Source organism: Tachyglossus aculeatus, chromosome 16 (assembly GCF_015852505.1).
Source record: "Tachyglossus aculeatus isolate mTacAcu1 chromosome 16, mTacAcu1.pri, whole genome shotgun sequence".
In the NCBI taxonomy this organism is placed as follows: Eukaryota; Metazoa; Chordata; class Mammalia; order Monotremata; family Tachyglossidae; genus Tachyglossus; species Tachyglossus aculeatus.
Window position 1 is genome coordinate 7,682,679 of NC_052081.1, and position 20,747 is coordinate 7,703,425.

Genomic DNA, 20,747 nt, shown 5'->3' on the forward strand with positions numbered 1-20,747 from the left:
GGGGACCTGTCCAGAAGACCTGAACATTTCTACCACATCATTTCCCTGCCACCTTACAAGCCTTCCCATCTTTCGAGAAGTCTTCGGAGTATTCAGAATCTGCCCAGTGGAAAATCTGCTAGCAAAGAAACGGCTACCAGGCTAGCCACAAACCCACACCCACCCAAGGAATTTAGAGAACATTTGCATATCCCCACCAAGTTTCATTTGCCTAAGAGGACATGTCCCAATATTGCTGGATCAGAGGCAAAACAAAAAACAAAAACCTCTTCATTAGAGTGAAGCCTAAAAAAGAAACCTATTTCCATACAAGTACAGTAACTCTAACAATGAAATCCTCAGTTTTCTAAAGTCTCTTCATGACGCTGATGTAGTAGGGGGAGAAGAAAAAAGACAAAGGGAAAAACATGCAGACTTATCTTTGCAATACACAGCAATAGAATCAAATGTCTCACTTGCACAGGGTATTCAATTTTTGTGATTTCTTCTACTTTGGTCCAAATAACATTTGTTAAAATTTTTTCCGTTTTGGATAAAGCAATCGTATTGTCCACCATCTCCCCTATGTGTCGAATGGCATTGTGCACTGCCATTTGCCTTGGGATGGACACAACACACAGTCCTGCCAAAAGAGAAATATTACATAAGCTGTGAAAAATAAAGGTGAGAATTGGGCAAATACCTGATGAATTCAAACACAATTGGTACGTTACCCAAATTCAGAGCCCAAAATAGACTTTTTAATCAGATTTCCCAACCAAAGCAGAGTTAACAAAGGTTCATGTTATCATCTTTGTAAATTAGCAAAAACACAGACTACTGAAATCTTGACAAGCAAGCACACACCCTTTCACCTCTTAGCAAAACAAGGAGAAACTTTAGCCATTTAATCATTATTAATATTATTACTAATAATAATAATAATAATTGTGGTATTTGTTACTATGTGTCCAGCACTGTACCAAGCTCTAGGGTAAATACAAGATCATCAAGCCCCACATGGGGTTCCTATTGTAAGTAGGAGGGAGAACAGATACTGAATCTCCATTTTTGCAGATGAGCAAACTGAGGCACATAGAAATGAAGTGACTTGCCCAAGGTCACACAACAGACAAGTGGCAACATGGTAATTGGAACCCGGGTCCTTCTGACTCAATCAATCAATCAATTGTATTTATTGAGCACTTACTGTGTGCAGAGCACTGTACTAAGCGCTTGGGAAGTACAAGTTGGCAACATATAGAGACGGTCCCTACCCAACAGTGGGCTCACAGTCTAGAAGGAGGAGACAGAGAACAAAACAAAACATATTAACAAAATAAAATAAATAGAATAAATATGTACAAGTAAAATAGAGTAATAAATACGTGCAAACATATATACATATATACAGGTGCTGTGGGGAAGGGAAGGAGGTAAGGCGGGAGGGATGGAGAGGGGGAGGAGGGGGAAATGCCAGGCCGGGGCTCTATCCACTATGCCCCACTGCTTTTCAGGTGGTTTACAACTTCTGTCTAACCAATTTAGCTCAGGCCAGGGGCTGCAGGGCCTGCATTTCCCAGATGCCCACTCCTGTTAAACAACTTGTTCACTTGGGTACTCAAACAGTAAGACCCAGCAGCCGCCCACTGCTAAATCACATCCCCACTGGCGGGCAATCTACTCCATCCCTGGCTTGATTCTGTGTTCTCCCCTTGGGAATCTCACCATAAAAGGGGTTATGATGTGGACACTTGGACTCTGGTCTTTCCTTTCACAGCACACAACAGAGCTTTTTCACAACACGCAACAGAGAGATTTGGGCACCACGGTTCATTACCCATGTTTTTCTCTTAGAATCCTAAAGCTGAAAATTCCCATCTAGAAAAAAAGTCTAGTTTGTGGTGGCCCTTTTGGAACAATGACCCTAAGCTTCGGTGATATCCTCTACATCCATTGTAGTCTCCAAAGTGTTTAATACAGAGCTTTGCACACAATAGGTGCTCAATAGATACGATTTCCTGATCTCTTTCCCTACCAGTCTTGTATTGCTGTAACTTGGATGATATTTCTCCTAGATGCCCAAGCTTACGAATGCTCAAAATGAACCTCATTTTTTTGCCCACCCACTCTGCTTTACGAGGAATTCCTTACATTCTACCCCATTTGCACAGGACTTCATCACTCAGAAGAGTTTCAGTGTGTCTGAAACCTGGAAATTTCACAGTCGAAGTACCCAAATGGCAGCAGTGGGGAAAGCCAAGAAACACTCTGGTTCCCTGAGGTTTCCTATGCTGCTGTCCAGTGCAGAGCTGGTAAAAAAAAAAAAAAGCCCCACAGCTGGTGAGAACTGGGGAAACTCCAGAGATCCAGTGACCCCAGCTACTGCATTCACCTCCTGCTCTAATATACCTCCTGCTGTTCAACTCCTATTTTTTTCTTTTTATGGTATTTGTTAAGTGCTTACTATGTGCCAAGCACCATACTAAGTGCTGGGGGAGATACTTTACCTAATACTACAGATGATCTAATCACCAGCTCCGAATTTAACACCATTGTCATTATTGTTGCAGCGACTATGTGGGCTAAAAACTAATACACAAAAACAAAGTTTAGCACAAACCAAAAAATTGACACACTGTAAAAACTGGGTCCTTTAATGGAGACAGTAAGCTCATTAATAATAATAATAATGGTATTTGTTAAGTGCTTACTATGTGCAAAGCACTGTTCTAAGCGCTGGGGCGATACAAGTTGATCAGGTTGTCCCACGTGGGGATCACAGTCTTAATCCCCATTTTATAGATGAGGGAACTGAGGCACAGAGAAGTTAAGTGACTTGCCCAAAGTCACGCAGCTGACAATTGGCAGAGTCAGGATTTGAACCCATGACCTCTGACTCCAAAGCCCTTACTCTTTCCACTGAGCCACGCTTGTGGGCAGGGAATGAGTCTATTGTTATATTGTACACTCCCAAGTGCTTAGTACAGTGCTTTGCATATAGTAAGTGCTCAATAAATATGACTGAATGAATGATGTGGGGTTCATTGTTCAGTCACAAACATAAAACCTCATATGCCCTACTTCCAAATTGGAGTAGATTCATTCAATTGTATTTATTGAGCACTTACTGTGTGCAGAGCACTGTACTAAGCGCTTGGGAAGTACAAGTTGGCAACATATAGAAACGTTCCCTACCCAACAACGGGCTCACAGTGTAGAAGATGTTTTTGTGAGTCTTAGATGAATTAAACAAAAGGTGACCATGACCTGTAAAGCTTAAGTCTTCCTCCCAAAAGAAATAAATTGCTTTGGGCATTTCTCACCAGAAATCTTCTGAATTATAAAAAATTCAGAATAAGGATTCCCCTGGAGAAGAAATGTTGAAGGGAATGGAATGGCAGTGAGCACTCAGGGCATAGCTTTCGTAACAATAAACACACAAAAATAGGGGGATGCTTATAAATCCTCTATCAAGAGGCAAATCCCAAAATTCAGCTGCTGCAGGGAACTTTCCAGTAGAAGAATGCAGCTGAAACATCCAGTATTCAGCTGTTAGAATGTTTTTATCTGAGACTGTGAATAAATTATCTTTTGGGCTCCTTGCTATTCAGGAAAAGGAAGGTTTTTATGGATTCAGGAGAAAAAATATGAAGGCAAACTCTCTTATGACTCATTAAAGTAAGAGAAAGAGAAAAAGAGAAAGGAAGAGGGAGCCAGAGCTAGAAAAGAGAGAAAGAGAGAAAAAATAGAGTGGGAGGAGCGAGAAAGAGAACAATAAATATTACACTAAGCACTTGGGAAAGTACAGTATAAGTGAGATGGTACAAATGTTCCCTGCCCACAAAGAGCTTACAAGAGAGAGAGAGAGACAGAGACAGAAAGAGAAAGAGAGAGGGGGAGAGAGGGAGAGAGAGGGAGGGAGAGGAGAAAAGAGAAAGAAAGAGAAAGAGAGAGAAACAATAAACAAAGAAACAAACAGAAAATCGGTGAAAGCCTGTTCATTGTCTCTACCGCTTGTGGTGGAGATTTCATGGGCATAACCATGTCATTAAAAGCCGGAGCAGAGATTAAGCAGAGTGACCCTTTGATGCCTGAACAAACAATAACGCAACCCCATCTCCAGTTAAATCCAAAGCCAGAGTTCATCAGAAGCGGACTGACTAGCAGAATGGTCAATACCCTGTGCAAAGATAAAAGACAAACAGTCAGTCATGCAGAAATCAAACCTCACTCTGTGGCCATACAATCGTTAAGGCACCACATTAAATTTACTCACATAATTGCCCAATTTGGGGATAATAGTAAAGCAGGGGTGGGGCAACTAAGCAGGGTTATATATGAAATAAGTCTAGCAATTAGGGAGGCAGGAGGAAAAGGAATGAGGAGAGGAGGGGAGAAGGCAAAAATAAGAGGGCACTTGAAACTGAGGTTTCTTACTTCCACTGCACTCACTCTTCCAGTATGCTTAAAATATGCACTCAGTGAATTGACCTTTCCTTGCCTTTTTTCCTCTCCCCTCCCGCCCAGCTTGCCTTTTCAAAGAAGAAACCCTCCTTCCTGACACTTGAGCTATGTTATTGCATTCTGACCCATCTCTTCCTACCACGGAGCGTGTCTGATATGGAAAATAATATTTTATTTGCTCCTCAAAAATCGGGGTGGGGAAGTTATGCAACTGAGCCAATTAGATGAATACAATATATCACCTTTAAACACTGCAATCACAGTGTCAGAATGAAAGAATAAATTCCAATTGGCAAGTCTAAACTCTGACAAGAGTCATGAGATATCGGAATTGACTGAATTCTGCCCACGATTCTCCAACAAAGATGTCCAGTGACTATTTTGGAGTCCCAGAACCATCATTTTTCTGAAGCTCGGTAAAGAGGTTGGGCTTCAGAGAGCAGACACGACCAAACAGGCAGAATAAAGAAATAAACAGCGTCCTCAGACTGGGGGCCTCTGATTATCATGTACCTAGGCTAGTGTTTAGAACAGTGCTTGGCACATTGTAAGCACTTAGCACATGAACTTATTAATCAGGCACCTAATTTTTCTTGATGTGTCAAAAGAATCAAAGCTCAACTTCCCTGTGAGCGGTCTAGACATCCCATGGTAGCATGTGGCTGACATTAGTAATACTAATGGTCGTGGTATTTGTTAAAAAGTTACTATGTGCCAGGCAGTGAACTAAATGCTGGGGTAGGTACAGGATAATCAGGTTGGACACAGTCCCTATCCTACCTGGGATTCACAGTCTACGTAGGAGGGAGAACAGGTATTGAAGCACTGTTTTACTGATGAGGAAACCAAGGCACTGAGAAGTTAAGTGACTTGCCCAAAGTCACACGGAATGCAAGTGGCAGAGATGGGATTAGTACCCAGATCTTCTTACTCCCAGGCCAGAGCCCTGTCAACTAGGCTAGACTGCTTCCTAAGTGACTGAATGCATTATCCACCAACCAGTAATAGACCCTGAGCCTTGGTGACTGAGGTCTATTCATTAGTTCATATTTTGAAAACAGCCGAACTGATTATGGCTCCTTAATTATGCAAGCTAAAGGTGTCTACTTGGAAGAACCACAGTTCTCAGAGAGTTGCTTCAGTTGAGAAAGTTTACAAATTCCTGTAAATACTGAGAAATTAAACCAGTTGAAAACTGTGAAGCAAGCAACTTAAACAGCCTTGGCAGAGATCTTAGCTGTGCTTAAACAAATAAGCAGGCCTATATTTAGGTCAAGCTAATTGGCCAGGCAGGGCAGTAGAGTTAGTCTCTTAAACACACACTTTCGAGTGACTATTTTTAGCGGAAAAGACTATCTGCTCCTTTTAACAGGTTCTTCCCCTCATTTGTTTTCCATGCCTGCTTGGCTCTCACACTTTCTCCCTGTCCACACTAACTGAGTCTACAACTTGCAGTCATAAGAGACAAGAAGCCTTCCCAGGAAGCCTTAATTTTTTTTTTCTTGGCACCTGTGGGATTCCTCTTTAAGCTGGAGAACCAAAAGTTTACAAATGAGTCTGAATACAAGGTACACGGCTTACCTTACGAGGCTCAAGATAAAATAGGTGAGTATGGTGAAAAATCCAGAGTGATATTTCAAATAGCTCAGATCCTCGCATCCAAGAATTATGCCAATAATAGAGCAGATAAAAGCTTGGCACAAAAATGTCAAAAGTATCAAGAACCTATGGAGAAAGGTAATCATGCTTTACAAACACACTATTGATTTTGAGTTTCTTTTTGGAATTTCCAAATTATCCATTTTGGGCCCTTTCCCTCCTCCGAACACTACCTGCACACAAAAGGATCTGGAACTGAAAATCCAGAACCGTTTCCCCAGCTTCATAGTTGCCAAGTTGGGTGAGACTCATGGGGGGAGAGGGCAAGGAGGCGGCCCTGCCATACCCTCCTCCCCTCTGCCCCACCAAATGAGAGTGCCAACGAGCCCCTAAAGCCTGGCAGGGGCCTAGAGTCCTGGAGAAGAATCCTCAGTCAAGTCTTGGAACAAGGTTGGGCCAGGCCTTAGCGTCTTGCAGGAACAAGTTAAAGCCCGCAGCTTGGCATCTCCCTCCCCTGCAGGCCAAGCGTACCCAAATTACTATTAGTAGTAGTATATGCTCACCTTGTAACAATGACATCAATCCCTGGTCTAAAGCTTATGGAATCTAAAAGCAGCCCCAGAGTCATGATGGAAACAACTCCTGACATGCCCAACCACTCCGCTAGAGAAAGAGAAGAAAAACAAAAAAAAAATGAGATCATCAAACTCACCCAGAAGAACACAATTAACCCTTGGGCCTGCTTGGTTATAGACTTACCGACTACAGAGCAAAGAAGGAAAATCTGATAAGAGAGCTCTGGTCCCAGAATTAACCTGCACCTCGTAGCCCCATCTTAGCTACAGTATGTATGGCTCTCTATTGACCTGGGGGCAGTGTGGGGCAAAACTCCACCCTAAAAGAGGAGCAAAACTAAAACGGTGGCAGCAGCCTCCCCTTTTGTTCACTACCATTTCCGCCAGGAGAAAAACGAGGATTTTCAAAACTGTTCCATTCAGTTTCCCCAAATGAACCAAAACAGTGGATGAAGAATATTATTAAATTCAGATCAATCCTTGGACTAACACATGAATCAAGAGAATAACAACAAAAAAATCAAAATGAGGGATCTTCAGGGGGCACCCAGGCCAAATTGCCTGATATGCCACCAGCTCCTAGTCGCTGCCCGAGTTACCAAGGAAGAGACACATTTGCTGCCACTTGAGTATTGGCACAAAAACCCACTCTGCAAACATAACGCACCTAGGGAGGTTTGGCCTGTGTGGCAAAAATCCTGCCAGTGCAAAATCCGCCTTGTAAAACAAACTGAGGAATGACAAACCCAAGGTGATCATGAGGCCCAGGAAATTGTGCCATGCTGCCATCTGGGGGAACCCTGTTCGACTTTGCTGGGAGGCTGAGGCCTTGGATCTAGAGATGAGCTTTGGCCATGGAAACCTATAGGTCTCAATCCCAGCCCCACTCCTGAATAACATGACCAGATCTATCTGTCCAGCATTATCTGGAAGGACCGTGAACTTCAGGGGATCCACGCCACTTCCCATTAGGGTCCCACTTTTTCGGCCAAGGCCGCGGGAGAGTCTTGGGGACACACGGTGGTGACACCACAACAGTCAACCAATGGTATTTACTGAGAGCTTACTGGGAGAGCACAAGAGGGGCAGTAGAAGTGATCCGTGCCCACGAGGGGCTGCCAGTCTATAGCAGAGATGTTGGAGGGGAGGAACTTCCTCTTCCTCCTCCCGGGCTTCATCTCCCACTCCAGCTGCCACCACGGTCAACCTAGGCCTCCCCAGGCCATTTCCTAAAGGCTCCCGGTAAGGCCAAGGTAACCTGCTTCCAGTTCTGCCAGAAAGCTCAAGGTTAGAGCTCATGTTGCTGCTGAGCGGGAAGTGGCAACGAAGTCGGCACAAACAGCTGCCAAAGCCCCAGGAGCAGGGACAGGGTTGAGAGAGACCTAGGTTGACGGCACCAACAAATGCTGGGTGTGTAGCAGGAGTGCATCTTTGGGTCTCTACATCTTTGGGCCACGGAGGGCCCTCCCCAACAGATCCTGCCCCCATTCCAGTGTGAGACCCACAATTCCAGTCACTGTATTCCACGGTGTGGTCAGGGTCCACCTGACCAGGCCATTGCTGCCATTTTGGTGGGTGGCAGTTAACCAATCAATCATCAGAATTTATTGATCGGAAGCACTGTGGCCTAGTGGATAGAGCCCAGCACTGGGAGTTAGAAAATTCTGGGTTCTAATCCCAGCTCCGCTGAATGACCTTAGACAAGTCACTTCACTTCTCTGTGCCTCAGTTACCTCATCTGGAAAATGGAGATTAAGACTGTGAGCCCCATGTGGGACATGAACTGTGTCCAACTTGATTAGTTTGCATCTACCCTAGACCTTAGTACAGTGCTTTTTACATAGTAAGCACTTAACAAGTACCATTTAGGACTTTGGGCAGAGTACTGGGCTAAGAACTTGGGAGAAAAATCACATAGTCTGTAAGCCTGTTGTGAGCAGGGAACATGTCTACCAACTCAGTTATAGTGTACTCTCCCAAGCACTTAATAATGCTCTGCACACAGTAAGGGCTCAATAAATATCATTGATAGGTTGACTGATGACAAAACAATAGGGTGGGTAGACAATTCCCCTGCCCCCAAGGAGCTTACAACCTCTCACTGGGGCAAGTGGCCATAGGAAGAGCTTCCTGAGAGCAGGATTTGCGTTCTGTAGCTACTGTAATCCAACAATAGTATTTACTGAGTGCTTACTCTGGGAAAAGCACTGTGCAAAAGTGCTTGGGAGAATAAAACAGACTTAGATGCAATCTAGTTTCCAATCTAAATCGTGCTCCCTCAGGAACTTGTGCACGGTGTTCTAGCACATAACAGGCACTCAGCAAATACTCCTGATTGAAGAAGAAAGTGAGTGGTCATTAGGTCGTGATGAAAGACATCAACACTGTGGAGATTTTGCCCACGTTTCACCACTGAGAGGGGCCCACAATACACCCCTCATTTCTTCCTCCATTTTGTAGATCCAGCCAAAAATAAGCCCTAATAAAGGACACCTTTATTAAGGGATGGAAAGACATAATCAGAGCTATATAAGACATGGTTCAAAAGTGGTAAAAAGAGGGGCCACAGTGAGGAAGAAAAACAGAGTAATGAAAAAAAGGGTTTATAAAGATGCCCTGATGAGGGGAAAAAAATGGGGGGTCCAAGGTTGATAGGAAGGGAGTACAGTAAGGAAGATGGTAGAGTTTTCGATCAATTAATGGTTGCAGAGCACTCTACTAAGTGCTTGGGAGAGTACAATATAACCAAGTTGGCAGTTGTGTTTCCTGCTCTCAGCTGGGCTTACAGTCTAGAAAGGAGCAATAACAGGAAGGGGTGGCAGGAAAGAGGACTGCTGGGAAAGGGAGATAAGAGTGGAAGAGTTAATAATAAGCAGTACAGCCCTAAGAGATATAGTTTCATTTCCTGACTTACCGACATAGAAGATGAAATATGTCATGGAGAAGCACACATTGATATCAGCCACTGTGTCACTGAAAATGTCAGACAAGAGGTACTGGACGACTTTGGAACACCAAAATCCAAATAAAATGCTTCCAAAAATGTCGAGGCATAAATTTAATAGAATGTGCGCCTCTAGAGAAAGAGAAAAAGGAATAAATAAATGGGTGAACAGGACCTCTTCCATCCTTATAGGTGATAAGTATTATCTAGTCACGCTGGAGTTGAGGCTCTCTTTCTAAACATTTTTTTTAAAACTCTGTAACTGAAAGATGGGAAAATGGGAAAATTGTCATTCCAGGCTCTATCCTGCATAGCTAATTTGAGCTCTGTGCTCCCCTTAGAGCCAATGGAAAGAAAGTGCGTGGGCTAGACCCAACAGATACCAAAAAAGAAAGGATTCATCCCAGTGACGCATTGACTGGTACCTGCATCCAAAGGAGGCCAGGAATATGATGGGAAGCTGTAAAGCCTGAGCATCCTAATAACTATAGTATTTGTTAAGTGCTTTCTCTGTGCCAAGCACTGTACTGAGCGCTGGGGTAGATACAAGCAAATCAGGTTGGACACAGTCCCTGTACCCCCATGGGGCTCACAGTCTTAATCCCCATTTTACAGATGAGGTAACCGAGGCCTGGAGAAGTGAAGTGACTTGCCCAAGGTCACACAGCAGACATATGGCGGAGCTGGGATTAGAACCCAGACCCATGTTTTATCCACTATGATATGCTGCTTCTCACTTATCTGACTCCTTCCTTTTCTCGTCTCCCATTCATAGGGGTGACCTTGATTGGGATTGCCCTAAACTCAGCACACGGCTGCGTGAGCCCACTGTTGGGTAGGGACCGTCTCTATATGTTGCCCACTTGTACTTCCCAAGCGCTTAGTACAGTGCTCTGCACACAGTAAGCGCTCAATAAATACGATTGAATGAATGAATGAATGAGGTCTTGACCCCAAAAGGGAGCAGAGCAGTTAGCAAAGCTAGAGAGAATGGCCTCAAGATGACTCTGGGGAGACATTCCAATCAATCAATCAATCAATCGCATTTATTGAGCGCTTACTGTGTGCAGAGCACTGTACTAAGCGCTTGGGAAGTACAAGTTGGCAACATACAGAGACAGTCCCTACCCAACAGTGGGGTCACAGTCTAAAAGGGGGAGACAGAGAACAAAACCAAACATACTAACAAAATAAAATGAATAGATATGTACAAGTAAAATAGAGTAATAAATATGTACAAACATATATACATATAAACAGGAATATATACATTCCAAGGAAACAGCTGAAATCAAGCCTTCCTGCAGATGGGTTTAGAACCAAAATGCCCTGCAAGTACAAAATAAACAGGAAAATCCAACGGCCCTACCTTTTGGAACAGGGCTCTGAAGTTCCACATTTTTGAGAATCCCAAGTATAACTGAGGCAATCCCATAGCTGGCCAACGCTTCTCCTCTAATGAGATCGATTAACATTTTGGGAACTCCTAAAAAGAAGAACCTATATGGGTTAAAATTAATTACAAAACAGTGCTTTCCATAATTGGGATCGTCTCTATCTGTTGCCGAATTGTACTTTCCAAGCGCTTAGTACAATGCTCTGCACACAGTAAGTGCTCAATAAGTACAATTGAATGGATGAATGAATAATTTGCACAGGGCCAGGGAAAGTTGTAAGGAACAGGCTAGAAAACAGGACAGAAATCAGGGCAACGAAAGGACATAGAATGAAATGGAGCCCGATGAAGGGAATCCATAAAAAAACAAAATCTATTTCTGAGCAGGGCTTTTTTTTATCTCCAAGTAAGTCCCTTAAACATAAACATGTCTCATTTCATTCTAATCAAAGCTAATTTTATAAATGAGGGTCCAAGATCATGTGAATATCAACAGGAGAAGCAGCGTGGCTTAGTGGAAAGAGCAGGGGCATGGGAGTCAGAGGTCATGGGTTCTAATTCTGCCTCTGCCACTTGTCAGCTGTATGACTTTGGGAAAGTCACTTAACTTCTCTGTGCCTCAGTGACCTCATCTGTAAAATGGAGATTAAGCCTTGTGAGCCCCACTTGGGATAATCTAATTACCTTGTATCTACCCCAGTGCTTAGAACAGTGTTTGGCACATACTAAGCGCTTAACAAATACCATTATTATTATTATTATTATTATTATTATTATCATCATGTGACTAATGTCATTGGCCACATAATACATTTAGGGTCCAGGTACCAAATCAACCCTATTTGTCTCCCCAATCAAATTTTCAAAGGAATTAGAAATCACTCATTGCCTATTGTTATTAAAATGCATACAAAAGGATTTTTCTACAAGTGACTAAAACTTGTTACTTGTTTTTATGTTTTGCAATAAAATATTTTAAACACCATTATCTTACTGTTTATCTGTCTTGCTATACACTTTTATTTGCTTAAGGCAATTGTATGTATAATTTTGCACGCATAACGCAGTGTTTGGATGGGGTATATTAATGTTAAGTTTCTCTTTAAAAAAAAGCACATTTTAAAATTATTTTAACCCCAGACTGATGTGTCAGTGGTCCCCAAATAATCCACTCCTAATTTTTTTAATTGGCCTACTGTCATAATTTGGTATCACGTTGGACGGAGGCTGAGATCATTGCATTTGCTCACAGGAAATGCAGATTTCTGATAGTGTGATTGGGTTCTTCTACATCCCTCCTGGTTGTCCAGTACGTTGCCTGATTGACACCTCACCCCTCTCTCACCTCTGTTCTCAAAAAGGGGATTTAAGGAGCATTACTTGAAACATATTTCTTTGGTTCTTCCTGTATCTCAGATTGCAATTCTTTTATTGTGCTTTGTATGTGAAGTAATAGCACCCCACCCAAATCCAGGAGACTAAACTGCTTCAGGTATGAGGCACTCCTCAGGAAATTCTCAAAGATGGCCCAATCCCAAAAGATCCCAAAAGTGCCAGGTCTGAGTCTTTGCCCGTTTTTTTTTGAAACAACTTACCCCTCTCAGTGCCCCAAGGTGTACCCTAGGGGATATAGAACGCATGCCTCATCTACTGGGAAACCAAACTTGGAGTACAAGAGACTGTACATGTAAAATAAAAGTCTGTACCTTTGATCTCTGAGACAAAGAATGAAGAAACGAAAGCATACCAAGATTTTTCAAGGGCCTCACAGCCAGAAGAGGATCTGTAATGCCAAGAACAACTCCAAACAGTAGACAGGAGCCGAGCTCCCATTTGTATTTATTGTATTTCAGGGTAAAATAGCCAATTAAAATAAACGTCATGAAAAAGTTACTACATCCAAGCATGGCAACCTGTGAAGTCAATCAATAAGCAAGTTACTTCACTTAGCTCTAGATATTTTCATTGCATTTTGTCAGTTCTTAATAACTGAGTATTTATTGGATATTCTGAAGATACGCAGAGTTAGGAGGGACCTTAAAATATATTTTATCCTATAATGTACATATAATGTACAACAGGTGAGTTTGTTTTTTGTTTTGTTTTTTTTTTATTTGGAGATCTTTATTAAGGACATACTCTTTGGCCAGGGAACGTGTCTGTTCCACACAAATTACCGTAATAATGTTGAATTCAAATCCTGTCCCTACTCTGCTCCCCTCACCATTCCTGAGGAGCAACCCATACATGAAATCCATAAAGTTTCCTGTACCTTAAATATGTTTTTGCCTAATAATGATGGCATTTATTAGGTGCTTCCTATGTGCCAAGTGCTAGGGTGGATACTAAACAACCAGATAAGACACGATCCTGTCACACACGGGGCTCACATTCTAAAAGAAAGAGCAAATATCTTATGCCCATTTTACAGATGAGGAAACTAGGGCCCAGAGAGATTGCATACTTTGCCCAAAGACACAAAGCATGTCCATGACAGAGTTGGGACTAGAATCTGGGCTTCTGGACTCCCAGTCCCTTGAGCTTTCTACTAACCCACACTGCCCCTTAATTGGGAAATAACTTCAAAACTACTATTAGGTCATGTCTACCCCAACCAATAAATAACCTATTCTGTAGTTGTCTCTCTGTGCTGAGGTGCTTTATTTGCTAAACAGTGAACTCTGTGACTTTTGTTTTGTTTGACTTAAGAAGTTGACTAAAAATGCTCACTTGGAAACAGGAGAAAGAGAATGTGCTGGTGTCCCCAGCCTAATTAGGGAAAATTTTCATCCATTACTAGTAATAGTAGTTTATTTATCTGTGCTTTGGTTTCTTCACCTGTAAAATGGGGATTACATGCCTGTCCTTCCTCCCATCTAAACTGTGGTCAACCTGATTTTCTTGTAGGTACCTATTCCAGGGCTTAGGACAATGCTTGGCACATACCAAGCATTTATATACCATTATTACTACTGTTATTCATTCACGCAATTGTATTTATTAAGTACTTACTGTGTGCAGAGCACACTATTTTTTTTTTTATACAGTTTATCTAGTAGCAATAGTACTCACTGTAATACTCCCCCTTTAGATTGAAAGCTCATTGTGGACAGGGAACATATCTACCAACTCTGCTATATTGTACTCTCCCAAACAGTAAAGTGCTCAGCACAGAGTATGCACTCAATAAATATGATTAATACTTTCTGCTGGTTACTCCAGAGGAGAAAGCAAATGAACTACGGGATTAAAAAACATTCGGATCACCTGTGCTTGTATTTATCCACACCAGCTGTGTCTTGTTAATGAGACTACTAGAAAGCTGCAATTTCTTTTAAAGAAGGCTCTTACCTGCCAGAAGAGTTTTTTGAGTATATAAAAGTCCATATCCATTGCAGCCATAAATATTATTAGTGGAGTGAAGAAATGAAAAAGTGCATAATTATTGGTAGTTAGAATAGGATAAATAACCATAGAAACCTGATAATACAAAACACAAATACAAGGGTACATTAATCTGACACACTAAGAAATGTGAGACATTTAATTTTCTTCTGTTAGTTCCAAATTATGCAATCATCTGCTTGACTTGGCTATTTAAATATTGCCTGGAGAAACAATGAGTTGATAAAGCCTTTCCCTATGAGATTCTGAAAACAAGTGACTAATACAATAGGTGCCAGGGTCAGTACAGTATTTTTAACACATGGAGACTTTCTCTCTGAAGTCTTCTAGGAGCTGCTGAAAATTCTGGGGGCCGTTAAATGAATTGAAAACATATCTTTAATTATCCTTCTAACTGTCAAAATGGTAGGCATACCCAGTGGATCTTGAAAATTTCAGTCTCTTGGCACTGAAAACTGATTTTTTTTTTTCTTAAAAATCAGTGGTTTCCTTCACTCCAAAAGGCCTGGGTGTTCCTTCTACCACTCTTAGTTGCAGACCACTGACATTTATGGAGTCCGTAGTTATGCTTACCACTCCCTAGCTAAGACATCCAAACACTAAATGGTCTTCTAAATCCGTTCTAGGCAGAGAAGGTGACTGCTAATTCTGTATTATACTCTCCCAAGCAAGAGAGTACAGTACTCCTAAGGGAGTGCTCTGCACATAGTAACCCTCAATAAACACCACTGATTAATTGTGTTCACGGAAAAGCCCCATATCTATTTATTCAGTGCTGGCTAGAAAGTTATTCAAGGCCTTCGCCCCAAAGTCATTCCAGCCAGATCATAAACTTCTGCTAAGCTTCTTCTTTAAAACCCAAAACTTCACTGAGCCTATCCTCCTGTAATTGTATGCTTTCACTTGCCAAGCAGCAACACTGGAAACTTTAAATTGACACGGGGCTGTCTCGGCAATCTCCCATGGCAAAACATCGTCTTCCGCCCATTTTTTTATGGCAGAGGTCAATAAACCCACAGGTTTTTATTCCCAGTCCAAGGGGTCCTTAATCATTAGAAAATTCTGGACTACACTCCCCAAGATGTTAGGGCCAGAGAGCTAGCTGACCACAGATGAATAATGACACTTTTCACTTGAAAATGACCCTGTGCCAAGCCACGCTGCCCTTCATCAGGATCTTTCCCCAAACTGCCCAGAGAATATTATCAGTTTCTTCTTTCCTCATCATCACTGTCATATTTGAACACAAGATTATCTAATTCATCCTTAGGTGTAGGAAGGAGAGGGCACTCTCATTTTATTAAAAATGAGGTCTTCCCCAACTAAGCCCAGGTTTCCTCTTCTCCCACTCCCAGCCCTCATTTCCTCTTTTTCCACTCACTTCTGCATCACCCTGCTTTGCTCACTTCATTTACCCCCCTCCACCACCACAGCCGCACAGCACTTACATAAACACCCGTAATTTATTTATGTTATGTCTTTCTCCCCTTCTAGACTGTCAGCTTGTTGTGGGCAGAGAACGTGTCTACCAATTCTATTACTGTACTTTCCAAAGCACTTAGTATAGTGCGCCGCACACTGTAAGCATTCAGAAAATACAATTAATTGATTGACTGATTAAACAAACTGATGTGAGTTGCTTCTGGTGATAATCTTCAGGACAGAGACTGAGTCAAGAATGGAAGGGAGGGAGATCCCTAGATTCCTGGCCAGAGCCCTAATAAAGCATGCTGCCTCCTGGGTCAACAGACCTCCCTCCCATCCCAGAACCTGACATCTTTAGCAACGTTTTTGATATCAGGTTTTCAGATTTTTAAGGAGAATTTTCATACACAGGTTATTTTACATGTTCTGGCTGGGAGTGGGTGGAGAGTGGGGGAGTCCATTCTTTAGCTCTCTAAACCAACATCAGTGGTTTCTTAATCTGTAATATAAATTAGTCCCTCTTACCTACACTGTGAGCCCTATGAGGGACAGGGACTGTGTCCAAGCTGATAACCTTGTATCTACCCCAGCACTTAAAACAGAACTTGGCATTTAGTAAGCACTTAAATACCATCATTATGAAATTACCTCTTTATACCGGCGGCCTACTTGTCCTAGAATAAATCCGAATACGAGAAGAATTGCCAGGATAGGCACACGGGTGTGCTTTAAAAAAGTTTTTAACAGGCCTGGGTGGAAATGTATAGAAAGGAAAAACAAAGTTCAAACATTATATTGGCAAAAATATCCTATCTTCAGGTCATCCCCTTCAGCATTCTCTGCGGCACACCTCCCGGTTCTTGGATTGACCACTGGGGCAGCCCCCTTTGGTACGGACTCAAAAACTCAATTTTTGGATCATGTACCAATGGGGGTGACCAGCTGCCACCTTTTGGGTCCTGGCAGTGGCGTGCCAATGGTCTAGTGCACATATTGGCTACCTTCCGGACATCAAACCTCAGACACCAGGCTCTGGGTTCTGCATTTCTGTGGTGAGTTTGTTGTTGGCTGGGAATGTGTCTATTGCTATACTGTGCTCTCCCAAGCACTTAGTACAGGGCTCTTTACACAGTAAGTGCTCAATAAATAGGAATGACTAAGATGCAGTGGCTTGGCCAGCATATAATATATAGTCTGATGACTTGACACCTGTCCACATGTTTTGTTTTGTTGTCTGTCTCCCCCTTCTAGACTCTGAGCCCGTTGTCGGGTAGGGACCGTCTCTATACATTGCCAACTTGTACTTCCCAAGCGCTTAGTACAGTGCTCTGCACACAGTAAGTGCTCAATAAATACGATTGAATGAATGAATGAACTCTAGCTGTCCTTCGGATTTGAATTCCACGCTACTGATGATGAGAGTCCATCTATCTATCGTGTTGATTTAAAGTCCCTTCGCATTTCAAGAAGCAGTGTTGCCTTCTGGATAGAGCACGGATCTGGGAATCAAAAGGATCTGGGTTCTAAATACCACTCCATCACTTGTCTGCTGCGTGACCTTGGGCAAGTCACTTATCTTCTCTGTATCTCAGTTATCTCATTTGTAAAATGGTGATTAAAACTGTGAGCCCTATGTGGGACACAGACTGTGTTCCCTCTGATTATCTTGTATCTATTTCAGTGCTTAGTACAATGCCTGGCACAAAGTAAGTGCTTAACAAATACCACAAGTATTATTATTATTATTATCATTATTAACAAAGGAAATTCAGTAGGGCACCTTTGCTGGCCCCTTACGCATCTTGGGGAAATACTGTATAGGCACTTTAGACACAAAGGGTGCTTCCAATACTGTCGCTTCTTTGACAACAAAAGACCAAAATTGCACTGCCTTCTCACACAGGGCCTTAGTTTAGTAATAATAATGATGGCTTTTATTAAGCTATTAAGCTATTTAGTAAGCTTTTACTAAGCTTACTACGTGCCAAGCACTGTTCTAAGCATTGGGGGGATACAAGGTAATCAGGTTGCCCCACATGGGGCTCACAGTCTTAATCCCCATTTTCCAGATGAGGTAACTGAGGCCCAGAGAAGTTAAGTGACTTGCCCAAAGTCACACAGCAGACAAGCGGCAGAGCTGGGATTAGAACCCACGACCTCTGTCTCCCAAGCTCGTGCTCTTTCCACTGAGTCACGCTGCTTCTCTGCATGGGAGGGAAAAAGCATATGTAGCTTTATGCTCCATCAAATATCTACTCCTTCACTGACTAAACCAACGCTTAAAGGCTGGATTTAAATCCACGAGACTCTCCCACAAGCTCAAAACCAGGTTCTTTTTTATGAGGTGCACAAGAAGGAAGTAGAAAATAGGTCCACAAGCAGAGGAAAACACCTTTTTAAAATCCAGTGGAGTCCTAGAGTCCTCTCTACTGGTGTATGTGCCCACCTCGAGGGTTATGGGGACAAATCACAGCTTCTAGTTGGGGCTAACTAAAAATCACACCTTCTCCAAGAGACCAACCCCAACTAAGCTCTCACTAGCCACCCCCCACCCTCAGCACTTATGTACACTTCCATAACTTATTTTAATTTCTGGCTCCCACTCAAGACTGAAAATTCTTTGTGGCAGAGATAAGAGTTTACCAACACTGTTGTATTGTACTCTCCCCAAGTACTTAATACTTTGCACAGAATAAGTGCTCAATAAACACCACTGAATGAATTTTGGTGGTTTTCTGGCCTTACAGCTTTTTCAAGCCTGATCCCTCCTAATTCTCAACACCCCAAAAATCCACTCCCCCTCCTTGGTCCCCAAGCTTAAATACAAAGTTAGCACCTATGTCTACTTGTAATCGCACCTACCTGCAACCGCAATGATGGACAACATTAGCAGCAACACATGTGACTCTTCAGGGACTTTAATATATCTCCCACAGACTAATTTATAAGAGTTTGGTTCCTTTAAGATGCCATTCACTTTTTGCTCTGCTGGCTTCAATTCCATCATAAAATCTACTGATTTCACCCACTAAAGTCTTAGTTACCACTGCCCTGCATATATCAAAAGGAAAACGAGACCATGTAGAAGAGTTAGTCATTTCCACTTAAAACTAGTCTGTTCACACTAAGTGCATTCCTTCTCTTTCCTAACTCCTTAGGTAGGAATGTGCCTTGTAGGGCCCAAATTGTCCTAAAATACCTGGCTCTACCCCTTGTTTGCTGTGTGACCATGGTCAAGTCCCTCATCTTCTCTGTGCCTCAGTTGCCTCATTTGAAAAATGGGGATTAAGCCCTATGTGGGACATGGACTGTGTCCAACCCAATTACCTTGTATTTACCCCAGGGCTTAGTACATTCCTGGCACACAGTAAGTGCTTAACAAATACCACCATTATTATTATTGAGATACTCGATCATTTTTAGATATACTAACTCTTCTGTGGGACTCTGAAAAAACACCTATCTGGGCTATAGTAACCCTTTTTAAAATGACTCGAGTCCAATTCACCATGACTTTGCAACCTCTGGTCATCACAGCTTTCTCTCAAATAATTTTGCCGTTCCAACTGCCCACCTAGCCCCTCATCCCTCTAACAACACAGATAAATCTTCTTTTTCATCCCCATCAGTACCCCCCACATCAAATTCATCACCTGTATCGCCCTCCAACTCCAAGCTACTTCAGAAAGAGAGACAGGCCCCAGCTAATAACAAGGGGAGGACATCCTCATCTCCCCATCAGTTTGTCGCAGATAATGCCCACCAACTGACAAGTTCTTCTGGGGCTGCCCTCATTGGCTCTTGCCTTCGGGGCTCACATCTGACTGGTAGTTCCAACTCCCAAATCAAAACAAGCTCAGCACACCAGATGAAGAATATATATCTCCTCCTCACAGTTCTCTTTCTCTCATATCTTTTTCTAAGGTATTTGTTAAGCTCTTAGAGTCACTGTTCTAAGCGCTGGGGTAGATACAAGTTAATTAGGTTGGACACAGTCCCTATCCCAGTGCTTGATACATAGTAAGCGCTTAATACCATCAGTATTATTATTATTATGGGGCTCACAGTCTAAATAAGAGGGAGAACAGGAGACCTGAGGCACAGAGAAGTTAAGTGACTTGTCCAAGATCACATAGCAAGCAACTGGCAGACCCGGAATTAGAACCGAAGTGGCATGGCCTAGAAGATAGGGTATGGGTTTGGGAGTTGGAAGGACCTGGCTTCTAATCCTGGCTTTACCACTTGTCTGCTGTGTGACCTGGGGCAATTCACTTGACTCTGCTTCGGTTACCTCATCTGTAAAATGGGGATTAAGACTGTGAGTCCTATGTGGGACAGGGACTATGTCGAACCTGCTTAACTTGTATCTACCCCAGCACTTAGTACAGCGTCTGGAACTTGGCAAGCGCTTAATGAATACAATTTAAAAAAATCAGGTCTTCTGACTCCCAGTCCATGCTATTTCCACTAGGCCAATTCTGCTTCTTTCTCTTCTTGGGTTTTCTAATTTACCCCTTCTCATCCTTGACCACTGCCTTCCTCACCACTTTTTTCCCCACTCATCCATTGTCTTTATCTCTTTCTCACACACATATATCACCTTCCCTTTGTTAACTGCACCCTGATTCTCCAAGAAGCAGACTTTTGGCAATAATTCACTTTGAGGGAGCAGAATTTGTGTGCTTGGAAAAAGAGTAGGCTGGCAACCTCCAGTTCACCTTCAAAGAAAGCCTCTCCAGTACCAAGGGGCTTCCACCAGCTTCAGTTGGCTTCAAATCTTCCCCATGTCTCCTGCTACCAATAAAACACCTCAATCAATCACATTCCCCACTCTTCAGCCCTAGAGATTTTTCCCAGAGTGAGAAAAAGGCCCAAGCCTCCGGTTGCCCCCATCGCCAAATAGCCCATTATTTACCAACGTTGTCAGGTTTTCAATTTTAGTTTCTCATACGTTCAT

General features: G+C 42.6%; 1 protein-coding gene across 2 annotated transcripts in view; it reads right to left on the bottom strand.

Moving 5' to 3' along the window:
- Positions 1-19,532, bottom strand: part of SLC9C2 (solute carrier family 9 member C2 (putative)) — a 42,105-nt gene extending 22,573 nt beyond the window's left edge. For both annotated transcript variants that reach the window (XR_005454429.1, XM_038758255.1), the window contains exons 1-12: positions 19,444-19,532; positions 18,653-18,841; positions 16,439-16,539; positions 14,312-14,440; positions 12,708-12,873; positions 10,934-11,050; positions 9,535-9,696; positions 6,609-6,708; positions 6,028-6,171; positions 3,994-4,162; positions 2,490-2,571; positions 456-622 (exon numbers count right to left, since the gene is read on the bottom strand). Coding sequence is in view for 1 of the 2 variants with exons in the window: in XM_038758255.1 (XP_038614183.1) it covers positions 456-622; positions 2,490-2,571; positions 3,994-4,162; positions 6,028-6,171; positions 6,609-6,708; positions 9,535-9,696; positions 10,934-11,050; positions 12,708-12,873; positions 14,312-14,440; positions 16,439-16,539; positions 18,653-18,797 (1,482 nt within the window). In the remaining variant the exon portion in view is untranslated. The remainder of the gene's footprint in view (positions 1-455; positions 623-2,489; positions 2,572-3,993; positions 4,163-6,027; positions 6,172-6,608; positions 6,709-9,534; positions 9,697-10,933; positions 11,051-12,707; positions 12,874-14,311; positions 14,441-16,438; positions 16,540-18,652; positions 18,842-19,443) is intronic.
- Positions 19,533-20,747: the final 1,215 nt, after the last annotated feature.